Genomic DNA, 20256 nt, shown 5'->3' with positions numbered 1-20256 from the left:
CAAGGATGGGGAGGCAGAATTGTCTCTTGCCTGCTATTTAACCCTTCCCACCTATTTTAACAGAATTGAGTTTATGATTCCTATGGATGTCAATGAAAGTGATGTAACCCATTGCACATCCATCAGACAAAGTGGTCCATAAATATTTTAAAAAGCTTACTTCAAGTTGACAATAGTTTATCTGGCAAAAAATAGAGTTGCCCTCCCCCCATGCACTCACACCAATTGTTGGGAGAGTTTCATGCTCCCTAGAGAAAATTTGAAGAATCCTTTCCGTCATCCCAAATTTCTTCACCGATAATTAGACTGGATCATTTTCAACACAACTGTGGATCTAGTTTTAAGCACTGTTAAAGGAATCAATGACCTTGGCTGCTATTCCTTCCAGTCTTACTCTTAAGCCCACTGCTTCATTCATTCAGTATGAACTAACAATATAAAGGTAAAAGTAAAGGACCCCTGGATGGTTAAGTTCAGTCGAAGGCAACTATGGGGTGCGGTGCTCATCTCTTCAGGTCGAGGGACCCAGTGTTTGTCCACAAACAGCTTTCTGGGTCATGTGGCCAGCATGACTAAACCACTTCTGGCGCAATAGAACATCGTGATGTAAGCCAGAATGCACAGAAACGCCATTTACCTTCCCACTACAGCGGTACCTTCTTGCACTGGTGTACTTTCGAACTGCTAGGTTGGCAGGAGCTGGGACAGAGCAATGGGCGCTCACTCCGTCGCAGGGATTCGAACCGCCGACCTTCTGATCGGCAAGCCCAAGAGTCTCAGTAGTTTAGACCACAGCGCCACCCTTGTGTCTCTTCTTACTAACAGTATGGGCTCCAATCAGCATTCTGAGCTGAAGTTTCTCAGATGATTTCTTTTCCAGCTTCCCTGAAAGCTGGAGAAGATTTGGCTACCCATGATAAGAGTAGAAAATGTAGGCCATTAACACGTTAAGTAGGCCCTGCTCCATCAATAAGAAGTTACACTCTTATCTAAGGGCTTTTTGAGGTTTGTTGGGGTCATCAGGTGGCCAACCTATGACACCTCTGAACAGGAGCATGAAGGGCCAGAGGCTTGGGCTATGGGATAAAGCCAGATCTACACTCCTGCCTCCTCCAGTGCTTCCTGTGCCACAGTTTAGTAAGTTAGAAGATAATCTACCAAGAGCCTTTGGGGAGCCAGAGAAGGACTGCCCATGTACTGCACTTTGCACTATTTGCCAAAAGGGCCGGCCACCAATGTTTTAAGTAAGGATGTCCAAACAGTCTAATACCATCCTGTATCTTTTTTGTTGGCACTCAGTTATAGGTTTGTTCCTCCTGTTCTATGGGGATTTTTTTAAAATAATGCATGAGAATTTCTTATTGAAATTGTATAGATTATATGCATCCCCCAATACGTATTTTTCAATGTGCATTTTAACCACATAAAACATATTTTTGTACATACTTTTTGCACACCAAAACTACATTGCAAAAGAGTGCAATCCAATTGAGAACTGTGTACCAATCTGCAAGCATTTTCAGGACCATCGAATTAGGTCAATCAGCTGAAAAAAAGAGGGGAAAGAACAAATCCTTCCTCCATTTCTAGTCCTGTGTGTGCATAATAAATTCACACAGGCTGCTGCTAACATGCATTTTCACCTCGAATGTAAGCCTGAATGAAAATGCCCTCAACTACACACCACTGGCAAGAACAGCTATTTCCCTAACCTGCACTTAAGCTACCAGCACTATCCCTCAACCTCTGGGCCAAGGAAGTTAACTCTTCACAGGCTGATCAAGCAGCAGCAATGAGCCACGGAAATGAGGTTAAATGGAAGTGGGGAGTGTTTGCATTCAACCTGTTAGTAGATCTGGGATTTGCTTAGCACCCACTGCATTTTCAGAAGGAGACATGTTGCTTAGAAAAATGGGAGAGCAAAATTAAATACAATGGAAATGAAAAATATTTTGATGCCTCATCCTAGTTTTATGCTTTCATCCTCTTTGCTTTTTGCAGAGAAACACGGTGGGCATTATTAGGCTTGTGACAGACTTCTGAAAGAGGGTAGCACCACAGGAATTGTGGTACCTGGATTAAAGAGATTTGTATATTTATCTGTGTGGTTTAGAGAACACTGTCTAGATGATTATGCAAATAGGACACCCACACTGAGAGCGTAGGTAGGAGCTATATAATGGGAGAAAGGCTTGCTGTTCTCCATCAGTGACAGCAGCATCCCTGACTACTTCTGAAGAATTCTACTTCAATAGCGCTTAAATCCCTTAGGAGTTCTTCAATGCTTTTCCATATAAGAGTTGGCAGCAATGAATAGGTATTTACACGTAAAATGTGAGTTAAATTCAACCCAGAGTGAATGATTAAAAATTGCAGTACATTTTGAAATAGCTTCAGATCAGAACACAGTTGTGTCCAGGACTTTTCTGCATAAAAAAGGTAAAGCCTGCAATTTAGGCAATCAAATTCTGCACCAAGAAAAGGGGGATTCTGAACCCTGCCATTAAAAACAAATACTATTAAAACAAATTTAATTAAAAAAATAATTAGTAAACACATCAGCAGCAATTGGCAGATAAAACTATACTGAGAGAAAGAGAGCTTAAAACATTTACCCTGCATTCAAAACATTAGCTCACAGCACTGCCGGTGAATATAGCCAACTCACGCAAATCCTGGCTTAATAATCCAAGGATTTGGTCCAAGCATGGCCTTAATACTCACTTCAGTCATATAGGCATTTTAACAACAATGTTTTTACCTGACAACTATAGGCAGCCTGGTGCTCTCCAGACATTTTAGTCTACGACTTCCCTCAGTCCCATGCTGATTTTTTTTTCAGCTCCATTTTTAGCATATTCTAATTGAGATAACGGCCAATTTGTTAGGAGAATTGTAAAATGGTGTTGTTTGTACACTGAATTGTACAAACAACATTTAATAAAAATTAACATGGTGCTCTTCAAACATTTCTGGGCTCCAGCTCCCCTCATTCCTGACAGCTGACCACAGTGGCTAGGGCTGATGGGAGCTGGGCTCCAACAAGATCTGTAGCAGGCTGTTTTTAGACTACAACTCCCATTATCCCTGACCCGACCACTGGTCCTGGTAGCTAGGGATAATGGGATGTGTAGTCCCAACAACAGTTGGAGACCCAAGTTTGGGAAACCCTGACCAGGAGGGTACCATATTGCCTACCACTGAAATAAATGGGATTGTGTGTCTGAACCAAGCCACTTAATTCTGGGGTAGCCAACATGGTACCCTATCCACATTTTAATGCAATTCATATTAAGTTTATCCTGGTTAGTCATTACACCACTGACCCATTTTTGGATGTAACTGGGAACTCTGGCTTAAAAACAAATCAGGATCATCGCAACAAAGCTGGCATGCACAGGAAGGGAAAAGCATGCAGCCACAACATTCACTCCTGGCTTCATAACTCATGGTTTATGAAGCAGGGCATATACATCCAAACCAGTCAAATAAAGGGCTAATGTGCCGCGCACCTCCTACACACCTCTGACAACTTAAATTCTATGCAGACTTGATTGAAAGGAAGGAAATGTCAAGGTGTCTCAACTGTCTTCCCCCACACAGCCGTCAGTTACAAACATTTCATCTCCTAAATCTTTAAAGGACATCAAAAGGCTCTGATGTCTTAATCCAATAATACACAAAGGACAAGGCATCTCTCTTCTCTCCCCCCCCCCACTTCCCTATAACTGAATTATAAGACAAGTGAAGGTCAATTTCTCTGAACCAACACAAAGAAACAGAAACACACACACCTTTCTTCAGGCAGATATTTATTTGCTGGAGATGATGCTTAAAAGTGCTTACACCATGGCAGACCTCTGCAGTTTTATGACAATATATTTTCTCCTTAAAAATTATTACTCTTTCCCCTATTTTAGCAAGCAGGACACTTAAAAGCCCGACAAAGCAATAAATCAACTTTCTATGCTTGAAGGTCACACACGTATAAAACGCACAAAGCAACAGTTTTAGGCATATTTTTCTTTCAAAGCACAGCATTTGAGCATAGCACTCTGCTTATTTATTTCAAAAGAAAAAGCACCAAAAGCAGTCCATGCAGCATATTTGCATTAATAGTATGTGGTGGTGGTAAGCTCCTCAGAGAAAGGAGACCAGCATGTAAAATAATGCAAAACTACAAATACAAATTTATAGGGCTGGTCCAAAATACAGAAGGGTCCTCTTAGTAGTTCCAGTGCCTTCAGAAACTCAGGACCAGCCAGAGAGGTTTCTGTAGCACTTCCATTACACAATTTTTATTGTAAGCTGAAGATGCAGCTCTTTACCCTCTGACATTTGAGATACGTATTTTTAGGACCAGACCTACTCTTGTGATTCCAATTTGTTTTAAACTGTTTTATTTTTTTAATGTTTTATTTTAGATTGTTGTGACTGACCTCGGGGTGAAAGGCGAGTAATCATCATCAAGTGATGTTGAAATATACATTTTTAACAGAGAAGACGACAGAGTGGTATTCACAAACCACTTAAATGATATAATGCTGAAAACATTGTATTTCTTCTAAAGCAGGAATGGGGAACCTATTGCCCCCCCCAGGTGTTTTTGAACTACAACTCCCATTATCCTGTTAACATGGCCAATGGCGTCAGGGACAATGGGATTTGTAGCTGAGCAAAGAACTCGAGGGCAATGGCTTGTCCATCCCTGTTCTACAGGACTCACAACTGATGAGAAACCATGTAATACTGATTTACTGACTCATCAACTATGTTGAGCTTTTGAGAGCCTATGAATCAATCATCTTCAGGAGGAAAAAAGAAAGAAAAGAAAAGCACCAGACTCATGGGATGACTTTACTGAATTTGATTACATTAATTTGTTCAAAGATTTGGCACTCATTAACAATTGTGTGCAAGACAGATAACAAAAGAGAAGCCAGACCCTTTTGAACAAATAAGAACTAAGAAAGGATTAATGAAGCCTTAGATTAGACCGAACACATTCAGAGTATGTCCAAAATGATAATATCTTCATTTGCTCCTTGTCTTGGCACTTTTTGCTCTAAAATTCAGCCCTCGTTACAGTGTTTTGTCTGTTAACTTATGGTTTCTCTTCTATGAAATTTCAGTTTGAGCATTTTCCTACAACATGCAACCAGCTCTACAAGCACAGAGAAGCATAATCTTTTACACCCGCATCGTGACGGCTACAGCTTCTCATAGTGCTGACAGGCTCTGCATGAGACAAAGCACATGCTTTGACTGCACAATGTCTCAGGTTCAACCCATGGCATCTCCAGTCAACATGGAATCAGGTAGAAGATGATGGGAAAGACCCCTGCCTGAGCCCTTCGAAAAGCTTCTACATGTTAAGAGTAGAGAATTCTGAGATAGGCTGAAGTGGTATCAGGCAGCTTCCTGGGTACCTAAGTAAAGTACATAGGTCTACTTGCCCGAACATTTAAAGTTATGGCTTACTGGTATTGCATATTACTGCATTCTGGGAATGCACAGCGAGCTTTTATCCTGACAGTGGTTCCAGAAATAGGTCTAACTCACAATCATGGATCCAAAACACAAGATGAAGTGATGCTCTTCTAGGCCTCTTAAGAGATCAACTTATTTTTAATGGAGAGCCAATGCAGGAATGGTCAAGTGTTGTCTCTCACTCCAACCGACCTTGCAAGCTGTTGTGAGGAACAATATACTATAATGCACACTACCGAGGTTCCTTAGAAGAAAAAGCGGCATTCAAATATGGTTAAGTTTGAATCCCCCCCCCCCAAATGAGTTTGTACATTAAATTTTTGTTTGGCAAAACCAATGATTGATTGGGAAGGAAAACAAAAAGCAAACTCCGTGGTTCAGTGCTTTGTGCTTGGAATGTTCACTGTTGTATCCCCTCAGAACAAAATCCCAAAGTTCCATCTTGCTTCAATGACCCTGCTACTCAATAACAACATTTAATTGGAAGCCAGGCTCACCAAGGTCAAGTCGGAGCCCTGAACCGCTGTCAGGCCTTGCAACCATATCTCCCACACACTACCCAGGCCTATTTCTCTATCTCACAAGTAGCAAGTGATTCTTTGACCCCCTCCATCCAATTCACTCTCATTTCCATCAAAACTGCAGGAGAATATATTGGACTGATGATCCCACTGAGCTAAAGGATGTGCTGTGTAAGCTTGGGGTTACCGAATTCAGCTTATCAGTCTACACAGGAAGAACAGAATGTTCTTAATATAACCGTCTCTCAGTTTATTCTTTTAGAATCCTGCACGCAACTTTGTTTTAAAGAGTCTTCATAATCCTAAAATTGCTGAACACAACAAAAATATACCATCAGTAACAACAATAAAGGCATAAAACTTTTACAAATCTGATCAGTGTCACTTTTATGAAGAGAAAAACTTTTGACTGATGAGCCTGTCTTATGAACTGGGATTTTTATGCCCAGTTAAGGAAGGGGATGGAAGGGGGAAATAATCATCCTTGGCAGTAGGTACTGAAAACAATTCAAGCCCTAAGCTACCTGACTTTTTCCAATTTCAAACACTGGCAGAAAGCATTTTCTAAATCTAAAAGTGATATGCCCCCATTGCGGGTTGCAATGGAGCCCGGCGTTTCTGTGGTGCACATACATATATGAGGAACCTGACGTATATCAGAGATGCAGTTTGAAGCAGCTGTGTGTCTGCAGCTGGGATTCAGCAACGAGCAAAATAACATCTTCTCTCAAAAGAAGAACTGAGTTGGCGTGGAGAACAATATTACCTTATGAAGAACTAATGATGCCAAAGCAGTGTTTGTAACCTTAATTCGTTACTTTCCAATCCTATACAAACTGCTTGAGTTTAATGGAAGTGCATACAGGATTGACAACTTGGATAAACCACGTTTTCAAGCCCGACATTTTTTTTAGTTCTGGTGTAATCTCAAAAACTGAAAGTTGTACCTCAATGCCAAAAATTCCTTATCCCCTGTTATGATCAGCAGATGCAGAAAAATGCAAAGGTCAAAGATAATACAAATTGCATAATTTAAAGGGATAGCAGAAATCTGCTTTTTTTGGCATACAGCTAGAACTGCCTTGGTGCAGAATTTTGATCTTTTTATTCCTGTTAGCACAGCCTTGATTCTGCATAGATGGGACTGCAACAATCTAGCTGAAGTGAAGAGCTGTCAATAGCTGTGTTCACATGTCACAGTAAACCAATGATTTAACATCCATATGAGCAACAAACCACAATCCTGGCTTAGAATTATGTTCAAATTGAAGACGATGGATTTCTTTTGCTCTAAACCACCATTTGAAGCAAAAGGTTGTTCTTGGTTTATCAATCATGGCTCATTCCATTGGTGAATAACCACCATGATCTCCTGTTTGGATTTAATGCTAAGCCAGGAGTCCTCGTTTGTTGCTTCTGCTCATGCAAAGGAATCAGCAAACTGTTCACCAACAGAACAAGTACATTACTAAGTGACTTTAAAATAGCACTACACTGGATACAACCCTATTTCAGAATAATAATAATAATAATAATAATAATAATAATAATAATAATTTATTATTTGTACCCCGCCCATCTGGCTGGGTTTCCCCAGCCACTCTGGGCGGCTTCCAACAGAGATAAAAAATACACTAAAATGTCACATATTAAAAACTTCCCTGAACAGGGCTGCCTTCAGATGTCTTCTGAATGTCAGGTAGTTGTCCATCGCCTTGACATCCGATGGGAGGGCATTCCACAGGGCGGGCGCCACCACCGAGAAGGCCCTCTGCCTGGTTCCCTGCAACTTGGCCTCTCGCAGTGAGGGAACCGCCAGAAGGCCCTCGGAGCTGGACCTCAGTGTCCGGGCAGAACGATGGGGGAGGAGACGCTCCTTCAGATATACAGGACCGAGGCCATTTAGGGCTTTAAAGGTCAGCACCAACACTTTGAATTGTGCTCGGAAACGTACTGGGAGCCAATGTAGGTCTTTCAAGACCGGTGTTATATGGTCTCGGGGGCCGCCCCCAGTCACCAGTCTAGCTGCCGCATTCTGTATTAGTTGTAGTTTCCGGGTCACCTTCAAAGGTAGCCCCACGTAGAGCGCATTGCAGTAGTCCAAGCGGGAGATAACCAGAGCATGTACCACTCTGGCGAGACAGTCCGCAGGCAGATAGGGTCTCAGCCTACGTACCAGATGGAGCTGGTAAACAGCTGCCCTGGATACAGATTTGACCTGTGCCTCCATGGACAGCTGTGAGTCCAAAATGACTCCCAGGCTGCGCACCTGGTCCTTCAGGGGCACAGTTACCCCATTCAGGACCAGGGAATCCTCCACACCTGCCCGCCTCCTGTCCCCCAAAAACAGTACTTCTGTCTTGTCAGGATTCAACCTCAATCTGTTAGCCGCCACAATGCATTTTCATCTAAGTTTTAATTTAGAGCTACCTTCACAAGGAAGTCTAGTATTAGTTAAAAAATCCATCCTATCTCAAAGACAAAACTCCTCAGTTATGGATGCATCATAGCGTACTCATTTTTAAAAGCTGTCCCACTGATAAACAGGATAATCTAACACAAACTATACTCCAGACACATCTATCTATTCACCTCTAGTTTAAAATGCGAAGCTACTATGCAAAGTTATTAATAAAAATGCACACGATAGTGAAGCTTTTATATAGTGTCTAAATATAGATAGCCAAATGCAAATATAGCAGGTGTCTAAACTATGTTTTTTCTCCCTATAATCTGCCAGTGAGAAATGTTGGGACAGAAATTCCTTTCGATATCGTACAGCAAAAGCGCTTTTTTTAAATTATAAAACACCTAGTATACTAAAAGGAATGCTTTACTTTAGTCTATGCATCTATCTGCTAGCAGAATTCTTTACATGTGAATCTTTCAATAGTCAACCCTCCAGTGTGAGCTGCTGTTTAGCTTATGGCAAGAGTTGAATAAATGCCTTTTCAAACAGGCTTCTGGGGTGGGGTGACGTTATGAGGCCAGTCACTAATAGGGTCTTGCTTGCTGTATTATTAGAACTGTGGCCAATGCACTTCTATTTCATATATTGAAAGGTTTCATACTGGAATGGTTTTAAGAACCCCATCTATTGTGTGTTTTAAATTGCAAGCTGTCATGGTTAATGAAGAGCAAGCTACAAATAGAAGGAAATTTAGTTCCGGAGTAACAACATGAGAAGCGCCATGGTGAGTTTGGCCAAACTCTGTGCTAATATAAAACTCATCGTTTATAAAGCATAAACTGAGCCACTATGTGAATACTGCTGCCCATCAGGCAATGGCTTTTTCCACCTGCCTCCACCCATTCTGTAGCCTTAGGAGCCTTTCCCAAACTATGATTTTAGGAACATCAGAAGCAGCTGGGAAGAGAGGAGTTCAGGGACATTTTAAAAAATAGTAATTTTACAAGTTGCATGTCTTTGCTTCTCAAGTTGTATTGTGTTATTTTTCTGCCATGTGACTTGCTATTTTTATTGATTATAGTTTAGAAATTATTTATTGCAGTTGTTAAGAGTGAATTTCTGTTTATTTATCATTTGCTTATTTTTAATTTTATTGTGTACTATTATATTCCAATGGATTACTGAATATTACTTTGTTTTATGTACCGTAAGTTGTTTCTTTTAAAGTTATGTTACCATTATGACATTTTTGGTTTGGATCATATTGATCTTTCTCATTTTTTCAGCTTGTAAACCACCTTGTGTGTAGTAATATAAAAAGGTAGTATATAAATTAAACGTGGAATGAAATAAATGCTACTGATTTGGCCGTGAAGACCCTGTGCCTGTGGAAAAGTCTTGTTTCTATGTTGCCCGAACTTTAGATGGAGCTAGTCACCAAACAAGGATTGACAAGAGTCAGAGAAGGAATACGTTATCAACTCTAAGCTACCAACATGCCGTCCAACATTAGAGTTCGGAAGAGAAAAAATACAACTATTTGAGGAAAGGGAGAGACGATACTGACTTGTTCAGAAGACAAATGACACCAGCACAAAGGACTGTAACACAGCAGACATACCGGTCATTGTAAACCAGAGCATGTTTTCATTGATCAATAAGCAATAAATCACTCGGCCTCTTGCAGTTGCTCACTATAAATCATTTCCAGAAAGGATAATAGATGTTTCCTCTGTACAACTGGCAAAACCATTAACATTCTTCAGAGCATGTTATGAAGCAGCCAAGGTATCTTAGAATGTGCAGAAAGTCCTTACCATTTGACCTTTGCCATGGCACCGCTTGCATAGCAGAAGCAAATATCAGATGTTTGTGATGAAAGGGTTCCAGTTATACAGGAGGTTAACCGAAAAAAGGAAAACTTGTAAGTGGGAAAGAATGTCAGAGAAAGCACAGTTTTGCATACAAAAGGTTTAGAGAGCAAACAAAATGCTGCAAGCCTAAGGTTATTAATGCCACCCAATTTTTCCAAAACCTACTGAACACCACTAGGTCACAGATGGAGCTAAGCATGAAACAATGTGAAAACCCCAGGTTACAGGACTCAAAAATCCATAGCTCTCTAGCTTGGAAACATTCTCCATCCCCCAGTTCCAGATGTGTGGAGAATGGATAGGATTACTTAGGGCAAACTGGATGTGACATGACTCATATTTTTAAAAAAGAAGTTTAAATAGCATCTGTGGGGGTAGGAACTGGATCCTGGTGATAGGGGTTTTTAACACTTTACTTCCACTGTGGTCCAAAATCCAGCTCACACACATCCCATGCCTATTATTTGCCAATGGCCAACTGGTACCAATGGAAGATTTCCTACCAATGCAAATAGCAGGCATTAGAAGCTCAACAGCCCCATCCTCACCTACTCTTTACTTTTCCTAAAACTTGTGCAATTGCCAACTATGTAAAATATGCCACATACAGTTTGGTGATTAGCCCTCAGTGGTGGGGGAGAGTGAGGGGTGCACTTTGTACACGCACTGAAGCTGAGCCCGAAACAGCTTCAAAGACTGCATTGAGCAATTTTAAGACCCTTCACAGCTGATGTGCACAACCATATGGGCTAAATGAGTAATGTGTGTTCTCTCAAAACATTACGTTCTACGCTTATGCTATGAACTGGAGGTGCACAGTATATACGCAGCCTTGTCAATACACCTCCAAATGAGTGACAGCAGCCAAATCTGCACCAGATTGCACCCAATGTGCATAATATGCACCAAATCTGAGCTCCTTTGAATGGCAGAGTGAATCACTGTGATGGGCTATCATTTACAATCCCAGTATGAGGTTTATTCCCATGCTTGAAAGAGAATGCCCTCTTCTGCCACTATGATTTATTGAAATTTAGGCAGAAGCACAACGTCGATCAGGACAGATACAGCCTAAATAGGGAATACTTGAAATATACATATCAAGGAAGAAATACACTTTGAGGAAAGCCCCTAGCAAACTCCCTCGACTCTTTCCAACATGGTTGACAATGCAAAATATTCATGAAACTGTGGTGATGGGAAGGGCTCCCCACTTCAGCCTCCAAGTATATTATACTTTAGAATAGATTTATCCTCAGCAATCTCATTTATATAGACAGGGAATTCAGTTAAAGGATGACATACTGAAAGGTCACTCAATCTGTGGCAGAGAAAACAGCCGCCTTAGACCAGCAATACTGGAATGGTGCCTCCACTTCGACGGAGATGAAGATGCAATAAAAGAACAACAAGCACATCTTGTATTATGGTTTAAGGTTTGCAAATAATTAGGAATGAAGTCAGCCGTTATTACCTTCTTTCTCCCAGCCAAGACAGAGTTTGTCATGCTGAAGGGAAGTTAAGGGGCAAATTTAGCTACTTTTTAAAAAAGCCATTCAATTAAGCCTAACCGCCTCAAACTCAGTAAACATAAAGATGCATCATTTATGTTTCTCTCTGCACAAGAAGGCTCTCTGAGAACTGCAATACAACTATTCACAGTGAACACTCAATTTCCATGACAATCTTGGGTAAATATGTACTAAGTGACATTTTAACCTCCTACGCTTTTCAGACATCTCCCAACTGACACACACACAAAAAAAAACTTAAAAAAAGAGACCCAATTAAGCTTAAGGATGTTTTAAGAAGATTAAAAATGTAAGGGACAATGCTTCAAGTAATAAAATCTAAACTATAGTATACGTAAGCTCGAAGATGGGGAGGGAACACCGTATGAGCAAACCCTTCAGGATAAAAAGGGCAGTGTAATTTATTTAAATCTGCTACAGTAAGTGACTAATTACCTGCACTGGTGCACTGGTATTTAAGCCTCTGCTATTGAATTACTGCAACTGCTTTTGATTACTGTAATTGGAAATTCTAAGCACAACTCTCACACAGGAACAGCCATCACCTGCAGAGATCCATGCAAATATTTTGCTTTATCCTTTCAGATACTATGCCATACTGCACGACAAGGCTGCATCTTAAATAAGCAATGTGGTGCTTGCAACAATTGTTCACAGTAATCTGAGTTGACTTCTGTCTTTAAAGGTTTCCACTGTATGGCCATAGCTGTCAACCTTCCTTTTTTTGCAGGAAATCCCCTGATTCCAGCGCCGTTTCCCGCTGCTATCCCGGATTGTTAGATATCCCGTAGACTGTCCCCGGGACTGGTAAGGCTGCTGATCCCTTATTTTCAAGGCTGTTGATCCCTTATTTTCAAATCTGAAAGTTGACAGCTATGTGTATGGTGCAGGAATGGGGGCGGGGGGAGGGAACAGTGCCTGGTGAAAACTATGAGAAGGAACCACAGTTCAATGGTAGAATACATGGAGAGTAGTATCTGAGGACCAATCCTTGGCATTTCCAGTTAATGAGATCAGGCACCAGGTTATGGCGAAGATCTCAGTCTGAGATCCCAGTCAATGAAGGCAATTCTCAGCTCAATGGACTGGGCCCTATATGCCTCTGCAATGTGGCAAATGGCTTTTGGAGGCAAGGTGACTTTTTTAAAAAGAAAAAGTAATAAGAAATGTGATAAGCAGTTAGTGACAAGGGTTGGAGATGGTGTCTTAACACTGGAAGAAACATTTTGCCAATACGACACACTACGCATGCACACATACTTTGGCTGGGAATTACATTGCTCCTTCAGCAGTATTACAGCCTATAATGGCAGTACTAAATCTCAAGTATGTAACTGCTGGTTAGATGCCAACAGGGCACGATCCTTGCCCATGTATGGCGGTATCCTCATTAAGATGGCTTTCATCAGCCCCAACCAGCAAGATAAGGAATAATGGGTCTCCCAGTTCAAACCATATGGGGGGCACCAGGTTGGGGGAGGACTGACATACAGAATTAATACTGCCATTTTCCCGTCTACTCCACCAACTGCTCCCAGCATACACACATGGTGCCAGGCTGTTAGGAGGAATGAGTAGCCTGGGCATGTATTATCTCCCATCTTTCAACTCTGCCTTCTCCCTCCACATAATCAAGGAGTATAAGAGGGTTCTCATATTGAAAGTGGTTAGGTAACAGTAGTGATCAGGAAGCAGAGCCATGCAGTAACTAAGAGACGGCCATGTACATAAAGTTTTTTAGCGTTTTTCTTTTGCCAAGTGCCTTCTACATTAGAAATCCCCATCACCATGAACACATTTCCCAGCTGACAACCGTTAGTAAAAGGAAAATTACTGTAGCTTCTCAAGCTCCTTAGCCAGAAGCACGGCATAATAAAAAAGGAAAAGAGTTCCCTTTACCATTATGCTATTTGAGGTTGGCGGGGTGTGAAAAAGGTATGGGTAATTGTCACAAAGGAGATAAATTACACTTCTCAACAGCCCAAATCAACTAGCATTTAGGCTCTCATATACTTACCAAGACAAAATGTACAATAAAAAAAAGGATTTAACTAAACTGTGGTGCAGCTTTAAACCCACGCCACTGAACAAAACCATATGATTGAAACATGATTAGAAATCAGACCACCATTTTCACAGGCAATTTGAACTATTATTATATATCTATATGCAATACTTCTTAGCTCACAATACATTCAGGATACCAAGTTAAATTATTTGTTCTTACTTGTTTACATCTTAAGCAATTCAGTATTGTCTGTTTTAAGTAAGCATTTCTTTGTAATAATAAAGTATTATGCATTTTTTTCTTTCACCTTTATGTTGTTTCAAATATTTACTAGGATTAAGGATTATTTCTCCTTTTCTATAATAAAAATAAAAATAGAAAAGCAGACTATGATTCTAGAACATGCCAAAAGTATTTTACTTACGAATTCATAATCACCATCCTGAGGAACTCTCCAATCGGAGGAATATCTTTCTGGTACATTCCTTCCATAGTTGTTTCTCCGATTCTCTTTTTCTTTTTGCTCAAAATAATCAAGGAAAGATGGTCTGACAGACTCCATTGTTTCATCCCTTCCTACAAATATATTTAATATACAAAATAGTATTAACTCAAAAGGAAAATGTTTAGCATTCCACTAAGATAACTATTTAGCACATTGCTTACAACAATACCTACACATGATAAAGTTGCTAATTTTAAAAAGCTTCAGAAGAGAAGAAAATGTTCAGAGCTTCTCAGTAGAGCAAGTAATGGATATATTATCAGCACATCTCTTGAAATCTAAAAACAGGAAGATCAGGTAGATTCTAGGGAATATTACATTTCCTTTAGCCAGAGGTCCAAAACTGAGGCCTAGTCTTCCTCAACCTGTGGCTATGATGGTTGGGGCTGATGGGGGATGCAGTCAAAAACATATGGAAGACACCTGGTTGTGAAAGGCTGCCTTAGAGTGTTCTTACATAAATGTCTGTACCTCAAAACCCAGGTAATAGCATTCAACTTTTTCCGCCCTCCACCCCAATTCCACTTGAGGAGAAGACTGGGTTTTTATTTCACATGGCAGCAGTGCAGTCATTCATGCCTTTGTACCTCTTGAGACTAGACTACAATCATGCAACATGGTTCATCTTTCTTCCTGATAGGAATGGGCCATCAGGAGATTGAAATACAAGCACAACATTGACTCTAAAGTGGTACAAAAATACAAGGCATCAAGAATACACCCACCCACTTGCATAGGCTTAACAATTTGTTGCATATAAACATATAAACATATAAGTTATAACAATAACCTAATTATGTTAATGATACTGTCCATGTACTGAGTAATGCAAGTCACATTCAGAAGCACTCAGTAACTGTCCTGAACTCCCATCCCTGGAAAAGTCTAAACCTGAGGATTTTCTTCAAACATACAACTTCAGCCATTAAAAAGCATAGCAGCAATCCTATGCATACTTAGTTTGGGAACCAGCCCTTCTGAATGCAGCTGGACTTACACATATAGGATTATGCTGCTAAGCAGGTACGAGGAACTGTAGAGCACAGTATTTTGTATTTAAGTGACTATTCTCTCACACTGGTTTATTATGTTTTAATATTTTACTGACATTGTTCATAAGGGGTAGGCTAGAACTAAAATTTCTGCAACATTGGTTGTGTATGTTATGCCAGACTATTTGCAATCCGGCAGTGGGAGGAGGGAAAGACAAGGGAGAGCTGCCATTCACCCAATATATTTTAAGTTTAGGGTACATTAAAAATGTATAAAATGCTTTCCTACAGCATGGCTCTCAAAAGAAGTAATAAAAAAACCCTCAGTTGTAACACACACAGGAATGACAGCTTACATGAAACCTCCATCTCAGACCATGACCAATACAAACGTCTGCTGGAAAAAACAGCCAGATTTTTTACTATCTGCCAAAAGGTAAGAGTGATGGCCAGGTGGCTCTCCCTAAGTGGGAATTTAGCACAACCACTGGGAAACTCTCTACCTGGGCCATCACTTAACTCATTTATAAGAAAATAACCAAAACGTCTGCAGCACTTACCTCAGGAATACTGCAGGTATGCTAATCACAAATACAAATGTGTTAATGAACAAGTACATAGAATGTACATAGAATGTTAAATGTAGTTTGAAGGTGCCAAAGTTTTATATTCTCAGAAAATGCACCTTCTCAATACTGCCATAGTTTTCTGTTGTACCCTTATCTACCCAAGTCTCCAAATAAGAGACTGGACCAGGGTTTCCCAAAGTTGAGTCTCCAGCTGTTGTTCGACTTCAACTCCCATCATCCCAAACTAGCAGGACCAGTGGCCAGAGAGGACTGTAGTCTAAAAACAGCTGGAGACTCAAGGGTGGGGAAACACTGGACTGAACCCTGGAATTCTAGAAGCATGCTGGCAAGTTTTCAGCTCTGTGCAGAAGCAAATCAATGCACTCATTTTCCTCATGAGATATCTCCATATGTATGGAATTCACTTAAGTGACCATCAGTGTGTCTGCAAAACAATTAATGAGGAGAGGACTCGAGATGAGTCCTAGGTCCATATATGCTCCAAGCATATTTACCAAGATGACTCATGGATATTTTTCCCCCGTGTGATTAATTGCTGTATGCAATATCCCCCTACACGTACATTATGAGTTCACTCTGCAAGATCAAACAATGTTCTCAAAATTGTTAAGACAAAAAGAGAGAGACCTACTTCTTTTTGAAGTTATAGCTCTTTACATACTGCGGTAAATCTTTGAACGTATTAAAATGCCTAAAAAGGCAAAAACAATGATCTGTCAAGACTTATGTAGAGTTAACTTGTTCCAAGCATCTTCATTATAAATGAAGAAACAGATGCTGTAATTATATTACGGCAAGGATTCCTGACCGACTGACAGCCACCAGTACTAGCCACTGCGTGGAGAAGAACCAAAATTCAATGGCTGAATACTAGTTTTGTATGCAGGTGGCAAGAGCTCAAATCCTGACATCTATTCTGCACATTAAGCAGACTTAACTTCTGGGATCTTAGGTGGCTGGAATGGGAAATACATTTACTCAAGAGAGACACTGCCAGTTGATATGGTACTTGGTTAGATGGATCAGCGGTGGATAGCTCAGTTGGTAGAGCGTGGTGCACATTCGATCCCCCTAGGGGACAACTGCATATTCCGGCATTGAAGAGGTTGGACTAGATGATCCTCAGGGTCAACTCTATGATTCTATGACCCTTATGTAAGGCAACTGCATGTTTCTCTCCTGCCCCTACTTTGATGCCTTATGGCAGGATGCAACATATCCTCACTTCATTTTAGCATAACAACCATGCAAGGATGCATTAGGCCATGGACCAAATATGGTTCTACAAGCCAGGCCCCATGCCGCCCCACTCCAGCCCTGAACTCTGATAATGCCTCTCTGCTTGCAGTCCTTGAATGGCCTTTGCTTGAATAATGCCTATTGCTTTTCTGGATGGAAGACAGAAAGGAGTGTGGAATGGATGCAGAAAGTAGCCTATTGTACAAAACTAAAATACACATTCATTGTTTCGGCCACGTTTGCTTCTGACCCTGCCTATTACTGGTACAGAGAATGCATATATTAGGCTTTAAAAGGAGGATATTCTGTGCATAACAGAAGCAAACATAAAAGCAAATCCCCTTAACGATAAGAAATTATCACTTCATAAAACATTCCAGTCTAAGATATCAAGAGAAAGCTTTAACTATAATAATAGAAAACCAATGGTCATTCTGGGTTAAAAGAAAGTTCAAGTATAAAAATAAATGTGGAAATTTCTGAGCTATTGAAGATAAGCAATTCTACTGCTGACTGTAGTTTTCCCCTTCAACAGACCTCATTGTACACAATCAGATCAAGAAAAGCTATGCAGGAAGTCAGAACACAGAAGAGTGCAAAAATGCTAACATACCACTGGATGATTCTTTGGTACATCAGAACTTTAACCACGGGTGTGTGGGTGTGTGTGGGTGTGTTTAAAAAATGGAAATACATGTGTTATACTATACCCCTTGGAGATCTTCTCATAAAAAGGGGGGGGCGACTTTTTGGCCCCATGGGCCAGATGCTTATGAGGTAGTTAGAGTAGAAACTTTGGTTGTCCTACTGTTCATAAGCAGCACCTTAGTAATGTAATGGCTACATCTTAGCTAGTAATGGTTGTTCACATGTGCCAAAAAGCTGATTGATGGCAGAAGAAGTCCATTAGCAACTGGCCCAATCTATACCAATTTGTCCTTTTTTCAGAATACCTTGTTGTCCAAACACAATACCACCACTGGTTGATTATTACATTGTTATAAGTTTACAGTAAGTAACACCCCAGAAACAATTCCATGTATTAGCTGCAATGCTATTAAAGTGAACAAACAAAATCCTGATGCGGTGCTGGAATTTACTCTAGAAATAAATGACTAAACACTGCAGATGTATTTGATATTATAAGGGCCAATATTTTTAAAAAGCTTAATGTTAACAACTCAGTCTTGTGGGTTGCAGAGTGGGAAGGTGGAGAGAGGAAATTAATTCAAGGGAAGACGGAATAGTGACTGTACACTGCACAAGATTTAAGATGCAGCTTATATTCTTCATGACAGTGAGTTCTTATTTCTATTTTTCTGTATTTCAAGAAAGCCACTTTCCCTTAGACCCAACTCTTCCAAGTTGCATTGTGGGAGCAAACAGGGAGAGGAAGATTGTAACGTGGTATGAGTATCGGGCACTTCAAACTGCTAGTCTGACGTAGCATCACAGTGTCTTATATTGCTACATGCAAGACCCTTGATGCTCAACTCAGAACTGCAAGCCATTCTTGCTTCTATAAGCTTCACATCTGAACTGTGCTTTCAGTTTTAATACACTTAACATAAGTTAATTTAAATGGCCAAAACATGAAGTCACTTATTCAAGGCAACCCAAATTGGAACTTGAGAGTCATTAAGCTATCAAAACACTAGACACCCACATACTCTACCTAATTGAGAATTATGCATAATTCCAGTGCCTGACTACACTTATCTTAACATATGTAGCTCCAACAAAATTCTGTCTTGGTTCTAGAAACTGCCACCTACACCAGATTACTAACGCGTGACTGCTGTTAAGAGCTGCTGATTGCATGGTTTCCCTTACATTCAATATTTTGGAACCTAGTATGCCAAGTGTGAATTATTAATATCAAATAATTCAGCTTTTCTTCCTCCTGTTTGCTGAAGCTGCTAAAAGGTAAAGGTAAAGGGACCCCGGACCATTAGGCCCAGTCGCAACTCTGGGGTTGTGGCGCTCATCTCGCTTTACTGGCTGAGGGAGCCAGCGTCATGTGGCCAGCATGACTAAGCCGCTTCTGGCAAGCCAGAGCAGCGCACGGAAACGCCGTTTACCTTCCTGCCGGAGTGGTACCTATTTATCTACTTGCACTGCGTGCTTTCGAACTGCTAGGTTGGCAGGAGCAGGGACCAAGTAATGGGAGCTCAACCCGTTGTGGGGATTCGAACCGCTGACCTTCTGGTCGGTAAGCCCTAGGCTCTGTTGTTTAACCCACAGCACTAATGAATAATAAATTTGGAAAACTTTTGATTTTATTGCTGGTAACCAATTAAGCTTTAAAAGTTTTAAAATGATCTGAAGAATGCAAAAGCCATTTAAAAAGGTTATACATTCTGTATTCAATGAGCTGGAATGACAACCATTTTAATCTGTTCATTTACTATATTTCTACCCTACCGAAAAGGTTTGTGATGGTGGCCCACAAACAAATTCAACCACAAATAAATTCAACCAACCATTGAAGCTCCAATAAATAGAGCAATGATGCAAAGTCAAATACAGTGGTACCTCGGTTGGAGATCAGTCCTGTTTAAGAACGATTTGGTTTACAAACTCCGAAAAACCGGAAATAGTGTCTTGGTTTGAGAACTTTACCTCGGTCTAAGAACAGAATCCAAACGGTGGAAGGGCACCAGCAGCAGGAGGCCTCATTAGGGAAAGCACGCCTCGGTTTAAGAATGGTTTTGGTTTAAAAACGGACTTCCGGAGTGGATTAAGTTCGTAAACCGAGATACCACTGTACTGGTTTGCTTCTGGGCACAATTTAAAGTGCTGGTTATGGTCTATAAAGCAGTACACAGCTTACATGCAAGCCAGCTGCAAGACAATGCTTGACTATTAAACAAAATTGGGGAAAGGAGCTAAGAACAGAAATTGAAGAAGCAGTTTGGAACAAGCTACAGACAAAAAAGCCTTCCTAAAAAATCAACATCATACAATGGAAACAGAATGGATGGACAATTGCTTTCTTTGAGAAACTAAGCAATGTATCTGATATGGATGTTTTTGTTGAAATATGGCACCCCTTTATAAAATATTCAAATGACTGGCAGCCACCAATTACATAT

At 40.5% G+C, this 20256-nt stretch overlaps 1 protein-coding gene across 2 annotated transcripts in view; it reads right to left on the bottom strand.

Annotated features, from left to right (window-relative positions):
• Nucleotides 1-20256, bottom strand: part of STK4 (serine/threonine kinase 4) — a 63203-nt gene that overhangs the window by 15602 nt on the left and 27345 nt on the right. For both annotated transcript variants that reach the window (XM_081867857.1, XM_081867856.1), the window contains exon 10: nt 14260-14411. In XM_081867857.1, coding sequence (XP_081723983.1) covers nt 14260-14411 — 152 coding nt within the window. The remainder of the gene's footprint in view (nt 1-14259; nt 14412-20256) is intronic.

The sequence above is a fragment of the Podarcis erhardii genome (genome assembly GCF_964252035.2).
Source record: "Podarcis erhardii genome assembly, chromosome: 6".
NCBI classification, from domain to species: domain Eukaryota; kingdom Metazoa; phylum Chordata; class Lepidosauria; order Squamata; family Lacertidae; genus Podarcis; species Podarcis erhardii.
Note: the sequence above shows the minus strand (reverse complement) of the source record. Positions and strands in the feature narration are given on the sequence as shown.